General features: G+C 34.2%; 1 protein-coding gene across 1 annotated transcript in view; it reads left to right on the top strand.

Annotated features, from left to right (window-relative positions):
- The window catches only part of vih (ubiquitin conjugating enzyme vih), an 8,170-nt gene that overhangs the window by 628 nt on the left and 42 nt on the right, over positions 1-7,500 (top strand). The window contains exons 2-4 of the mRNA XM_043008085.2: positions 2,195-2,309; positions 3,088-3,292; positions 6,281-7,500. The exon at positions 6,281-7,500 is cut by the window's right edge and continues 42 nt beyond it. Of these exons, the coding sequence (XP_042864019.1) occupies positions 2,195-2,309; positions 3,088-3,292; positions 6,281-6,396 (436 nt within the window). The 3' untranslated portion in view covers positions 6,397-7,500. The remainder of the gene's footprint in view (positions 1-2,194; positions 2,310-3,087; positions 3,293-6,280) is intronic.

Below are 7,500 nucleotides of genomic sequence, written 5' to 3'. Positions count from 1 at the left end.
ATTTTTTTAAGAATTCATTTTGGTCTTGTAAGAATGAATATTTGAGTAACAGGCCTGTAATAAAGGTTAAGGTAAATCTTGCATCTGATATTATCCTCCAGGGCTCAGGAATAAGCCAACAGCTCTGCCACATGTGCAGAGACAGAGGTTATAAGGGTCCCTTGAGAACTAATCGTCAAAGATAAGAAGCAATTCAAGCGCTTTCTCAAACTTTAAATACAGGATGTAGGTTTGTTGGCTTTTACAGAAGCGTCAAAGGCACAGAGGCTGTACGAAGCACTCGACGCTGCGCCACTATTCAGTTGGACTTGAGCTTGTAGGCATTCTGTCCCAGATCGCGGTAATTTTCAACTATAACAGGAGGTGGCCAATATGATTACTGTAGAAGAATTGTATTTGTATATCTACTGCGGGTTACCTAGGAGGAATTGCCAGGGTTTTTGGAAAATCTGTTTTGATATTATCTGTTTGATTCAAGTATATATAGATTGGGTATTTATTTACAAGCTTGTTAATTTGAGAAAAATGTTGTGGTATTAACAAATCGCAATTACATTTGGAAGAGACCTGCTACCAACCTCATGCCTTAGCTTTTATGGTTGCTCCTACTAAGGCCAGCAAATCTCTTCCATTTATAACCAGGCAAGATAGAGAGTGTATATACTCCTAGATTATTTAGCGTCAAATGAGCAACTCGTCCAGGCTCCATCTTGCCAGAATATGAGCATAGGTGGTTTATTGGTCTTCGTCAGAGTGTTGAGGAGGAGGCAGGCATAACTTGACAATATACCACTGTCATATTATCCTGCCGAATGTAGGTCATCCGTCACAATCCTGGCAAGTTTGTGATGGATTTAGATAGTTACTCTATGAAGGCTAGTGTGTATTTTAAACAATGACAAACTATTAGGTCTGAAAAATAATTTGTGGGAAAGGGAAACCTCGTCACATTATGCATGGTCTCCTCGACATGTATTCCGTCAAGCTGGGAGATCTTCTTGGCAAATTACCGTTGAGTGAGATGAGAGTCTGATCTCTCATTCTTGCTGGTATGTGTGTGTGTTGGTGGAGGTTAGTTGTTTTTTTCCATAGTATTTAACTTAACCCACACAGGACGGGTGGTACAGCATGTGTACCGCGCATTCAAAAGCCCAGTTGCCGGGCGGCACAGTATTGTGCCGGCCATTCAATTGATTTAGGCCTAATAATTCGAACGCCCTGGCATTTGGACATTCAAGGCTAGAATTCCCCCGTCGGGAATGGGTTAATGTGGTCCTTTTGTGAAGGATTACCATAGATTATCAGGGTTGAGAAAATGTTAGGTCATAAGATGTATTTAGAATATCAAAATTAATTACCGACCAATACTTGTAGACTGATTGTTCTTTATATGTGTGTATATATAAATATATATGTATGTGTATGGAAATGTAAAATTTAAATAGTTGCCTTTGGCAGATTACTTTGGATGTTTTAGTCTTAATTGTGTTCTTCACATAAATAGGTTGTTTCTGTGTCAGAAAGGGTTACAGCGATAGCTAAACTTGCAGCTTTCTTACATGCATGCACTGTGATTTTCAGATAAGCTTAGAAAATGTTGAATTATAAATAAACATATTTTCACTTGATTTTACTTGGTTATCTTGCTATATTTTATGATTTTTTAGGTACAATTTGTATTCCATTTAGTTACAAGAACCTCAGCTAGTGCTAATAACAGGCCAAATAAAAGTGTCATAAATCATTTGTATATGATTTGACTCGTCTACAGATCAGAGTAGCATTAGTGTGCGAGAAGATAGACCTGTGTAGGAACAGAACTATGTTAAATGGTCATACCTGATTATGATAGTTGCTGTATATTGTCTTTTAGATTATAATACCTAACCCTATGACGACGGTGCGTCACACCCGTGTGACACAGCTAAATTCCCGATGCTGGGGCATCATGCCAATGTGACGTTTCCAATGCAATATTGCAATGGCAATATTGCATTGTTTAGAATAAAAAAAGTAGCTGAAATGAAGAAGATTTGGCTAGTATTACAAAAGATTAAAATGCTTTCTCTTTTTAAATGATCAATAAGCCTTTTTATTTTTATTTATTTTTCTTCTTCATACTATTGAATTTTCTTTATTTTGTATTAGTTTTCCATCGGAAACAGTAAGACTAAAATTTCCTCTTACTCTACAGACTCCAACATGAGCTCATGACCTTGATGATGGCAGCGAACAAGGGCATCTCGGCATTCCCAGAGGGTGACAATCTCTTCAAGTGGATTGGTACTATCACTGGCCCAGCATCCACGGTACGATTGCTCACTAGAGACTTTGTTCGAATTTTGTGTGTGTGTGTGTCTTTTGATAGACCATTATTGTGGGCTTTATTGATGTGTTACCGTTTATTTGTTCTGACGATTATCTTTTTTTTGTGTGTGTGTGTGTGTTTGTGTGTGTCTTCCTGTAGGGAATTATTTAGAATGTAATGATTTATTACCTTTAACTTTTTTTTTGCCATGAGAGTCACAGGTTGCTTAAATATAGTTTTTGTTAAAGGTTTACAAAAAAGAGAGAGAGAAAAAAAAAAAAGGATTGTAATTAATTAACTCTTCAGCAACAGCCATTTCTGCAGGGTCGGAGGGTCATTTTTGTACTGCATTTTTGTATTTGTTGAAATTACAAGTTATCTCTTCCCTCAGTTATGATCATTTATCATACCAAATGCTAATTTGTATCACCTGGGAGATATATATATATATATATATATACATATATATATATATATATATATATATATATATATATATATATATGTATATATATATATATATATATATATATATATATATATATATATATATATATGTATATATATATAGATATAGAGATATATATATTGACTTATTTTATCTATAAGCCTAGAAAATAACAAAACATATTGCAAGATGCTCAGCCCAGGCTTGAACGTCTGAAAGTGTGGCTTGTCTCAGAAGGGGTAAGGGATATATATATGGGTTTATAATTATGTGCATGTAGTAATGTACAGGAATCCAAACAACTTTTACTTAATTGTGATGCTTGTTTCAGGTGTACGAGGGACTGACTTACAAGCTCTCGCTAGAATTCCCCAGCAGTTATCCCTACAGTGCGCCAACAGTCAAGTTCATTACCTCGTGCTTCCATCCAAATGTTGACCTCCACGGAAACATCTGTCTAGATATCTTGAAAGAGAAGTGGTCTGCGTCGTATGATGTGCGGTCTATTCTCCTCTCAATCCAGTCATTACTTGGAGGTATGTATCAGAAAAAAAAGAAAGTTTGTAATATTTTCTTACTAGTATTCATAAGAGTATCAATGTTTAATGCTGAATATTATTTATTTAGATTTCCCAAGGAGGACCTTTTTAAAACTGTTGCCTCTTGGATAACTCCCTAACTGTTAATGATTTTCTGTCTTAAAAAAACTCTTGTGAATTTATAAATAAGATGCAAATATTAACCAAACATCAAATAAAAGTGCATTGATGTCACAGGAATATTTACTCATGAATTCGGTCCATGGGTTTTGAATGAGACTAAATTCATGAAGAACATAGCATGAAGTAAGATTATCATATCCTGTGATTTAGATTCAAAATTCTTATTTTCTTACTTTTATGGTTGCAATTGTATAATTATTCATAATGTTTCAAAAATATTACTTTAAGATATTAAATTTTAAAAAGTTGCCAAGGTGCTAAAACCATAATGTTCCATGGATAAATGATATGAAAACAAAGTTGTTTTTAAATCTGAGAGATCTATTAATTGGCTGCACAACGACCGGGGGCGCCAGCCTTTGAAGTCCACAATGCCGGGCTTTCAAGCACTTGGGCCTAAGGGTTAATAAGAATATGTAATAATATGTAACAGACTTGCAGATAGCTTAGATGTGACATAGAATGATAGTACAGCTAAACAAAATATAATTTTACATACATACTTGAAGAAACAATAAAAATGTGCCTGTGAAACTAGATTAGGCTGTTGGAAGTGTTTCTGGTTTATTGGTCCATGCTTTTTCAATTAATACAGGCATTACATTCAGCACACATGATCTTTGAATTTTCTAAATTTTCCACTAGTACTCAAAATAGGTCACACATGCTCACGCTTTCTTTCTTTCTCTTATTCTATTTCTTTTTCTCTTTCAATTTTTTCTCTTTTCACTTATTCTATTTCTTTTTCTCTTTCTATTTTTTCTCTTTTCTCTTATTCTATTTCTTTTTCTCTTTTTTTCCTCTTTTTCTCTTTTCTCTTTTTCTCTTATTTCTTTTTCTCTCTTATTCTGTTTCTTTTTCTCTTTTCTTTTTCTCTTTTTCTCTTTTTCTCTTTTTTCTCTTTTCTTTTTCTCTTATTCTATTTCTTTCTCTATCTCTCTCTCTCTCTCTCTCTCCCATTCTCTCTTTCTCTCTCTCTCTCTCTCTTCCTCTTTCTATTTATATTTATATTTCTCTCTCTCTCTCTCTCTTTCTCAACCATTGCATAACTCTATAAAACAATGTAATGCTGAAGAAAATAATTTTCCTACAAAATCCTGGTGCCTGCCACAGGAATGAGTAAAATCAGTATTTTCCACGACTCGGCCACCTGTCAGTCTAAGTTGGCTGGTAGACGATTGATTGTATTCAGTTTTCATGGTCATTGTTCTTTTTTTGTCGCTGACAGATAAGTAATATTATAAACTACTAAAGTTTTTTATCTATTTCCTTTCTAAAGTCACAGAAGGAGGCGTTGAGAAAAGTTAATGCCACCCCTGCTGGTTAGATAACAAACGCAATGCCACAAAATGGTCATCTCAGAGTGCTTTTCATCTGCCCGATGCAACGGGTTGATAATAGGAGGTTTTAGTATTTGTTTACATTATTTTCACAAGTGAAGAAAAATGTGTTTATAAAAAAGGAACTCGCTTTGAGCATATACATACCTAACAGTGTAAAACCTATGTTTTAAGGATCTAATAATGTGACTGTCCTGTGGCTTGGACTGAGACAAAGTGATTTTAGGATGAAGTCTGTTTTAGCTATTCTTTTGCATAACTTTTGTTTTATTAAGTTGTGAAACAGATAGGGAGTTAACATGAACAACAAAACAAGACAAGGATGTGTTTTTGAAACCGCCGAGCTGGTAGATCCTTCTTCAACATTTATTTGTAATAACTGAAAAGCAAAAAAATCAAACTAGTGTCACTGTAGGGTTATATATTTTACAATTTTGAAATGTATGTACTTAATGAAAATATAAAACTTTCCTGACATGAGTTGGAAACTACAGCTAAATTTTGCTTCATTGCATATAAGTTGAAAGATATATTTGTAGGTTATTTCAGTTGGTATTGGCTGTTGATAAGTTTGGAGGGACGTATATTTGTGTATTATATCTATATATCTGCATATTTTATATACAGCAAAATCTTTAAAATTTTGTAGTTGGTACCAAGTGATACTAAAGTGTAGTGTCAAGATTGAAGGTCCCAGGTCTTTGTTCCTCCTGTGTAGATTTTTCAGTATCATTTTATTCTGCTAACAAAATGCTTCCTTCATTTATTTAAATGTAGCAAGAGTAAAGGAAATTATTTGAATATAGTTTTAACATGACAGGAAAGAAGAAACATTTAGAGATTGCATAGTAACTATATTTTTTTGTTTTCTCTATAGATTAATGAACCTTTTAACCCATTCACGACTGGGCTTTTTTTTATTTTTTTTCGTTTTCTCCAGCTTCGTCCAGGAAGATTTCAAGTGTACATTGCTTTGTTTTCGCTGAACGTCTTGAAGTGTTTTTCACCCACTCTATTCGAATTGGAACCTTTTATTCAACCAATCAGAAGCAGAAATTACCATGTCATCAATAGTCATTTGTTTTTACATTATATCATATTTTATGACATTCAAACCTCTAAACTAAAGTAACAGGCATCAAGAAATTATGAAAAATAGTTATATTTAAGAACAATCTAGTGTTCTATTCATGACATTCCAGTACAACAGAACTGCCTCGCCGGAACTAAGCAATAAAATACTTGACGTTTCAGGAGGTCACCTGGAACTGGGGATATTTTCTGATCATGTGATAGGGTGTCAACAGGCGCAAATGGGTTGATCGTGATCTAACCTTATTTAAAAGTTGATTGAACAGACCCTTTTATTTTCAACTGCAGTTATGTAAAACATTTTCAGAAAATGCAAATGCAATATCTGATTGCAAGGACTTAACTGATGTTATTTCTTTTCCAATGCCAGAGCCCAATAATGACAGTCCCCTGAACGGCCACTCAGCAGAATTGTGGGCCAATCAAGTGGCGTACAAGAAGCACCTGCTAGAGCACTACAAGAAGAATAACGGGGACGACAAGTAGTTGTTCGCGGAGCACTTTTTAAGACTACTTACTCTCGGCAGGCCACATCGCTGAGCTTCGAAAGAGCGTATGGTATATATTGTCTCGGAAGTTCCAGCAGTGTGATGAAGTGGCGGGCCCGTGTTCTTGCCTTGGACAGCTTGGCATGGATCAGCCATGTGCTAAGAATTGATAGTCTGGTTTTTGTATTGCAATGTAAGAAGCCTTCAGTTATGTAACCTTTCATAGAAATTTTATACATATGTTTACTAGCCAAATACAGGTAATTTTGTGATCCCATTTTTAATCAGTTGTGTGGCCTTAACTATCCTTGTATTTAAGTGCTGAAAGCAGTATAAATGTTAAGTATGTTATTAATTACTTTCTGGTCTCCTGTTTTAATCATTATAGATTAACATTTTCCTTTACCAAATTGTCACAGTAATTACTGCCTTTGACTAAACATTACTCATTTAACCATACTTACTTAATCAAACATATATATACTCTTTTGCAAGTTTCACGTGTATTACTTTTTTTTTTTTTTTTTTTCAAAGCATACTGTCTGCAATGTACATAACCTATTAAGGTGATTAATGTAAGCTGATGCCAATGATATGCTACTAACATTTTTAACTTTACTCATAATGTGTTTCATTGACATTTAAAATGTTCTGCTTCACAATGATCTCATTTAGCTAGGTTCAAGGTTGACTCTTCTTGGTGAGGGCAATACATTAAAGATAAGAGTAAGACTTGGAAATGGATCCGTAACTCGACCTGTCGTGATCAGCTTTGTCGGACATTGCAGTCTATCAGGTGTTTTCCGGCTGTAAGCTTCTTCCTCTTCTGGATTTTGGAATTCTCTTTTTCTTGTCTTTTTTTACCATCTTTTACTTCTCTACATTCTTTGTGGTAATATTCAGTGTAAACAATTTTTCTATTATTATTATTATTGCAATTATTGATAATGATTATGATTATTATTAATACTGTTTGTTTACAATCTTACAACCAGTGCATTTTGTATGGTGTTTCTTTTTATATTCCTGCCAGCATTTGACTTTTTTTAGGCATTCATTTTAAGACTATATCTTCTGAATAAATATATATAGATTATATAAA

This window comes from Penaeus japonicus, unplaced genomic scaffold (genome assembly GCF_977035675.1).
Source record: "Penaeus japonicus unplaced genomic scaffold, GWHDUDI00000001_assembly GWHDUDI00000021, whole genome shotgun sequence".
Lineage (NCBI taxonomy): Eukaryota > Metazoa > Arthropoda > Malacostraca > Decapoda > Penaeidae > Penaeus > Penaeus japonicus.
The sequence above is the reverse complement of the archived record's forward strand: the minus strand, read 5'-3'. Positions and strand labels throughout refer to the sequence as shown.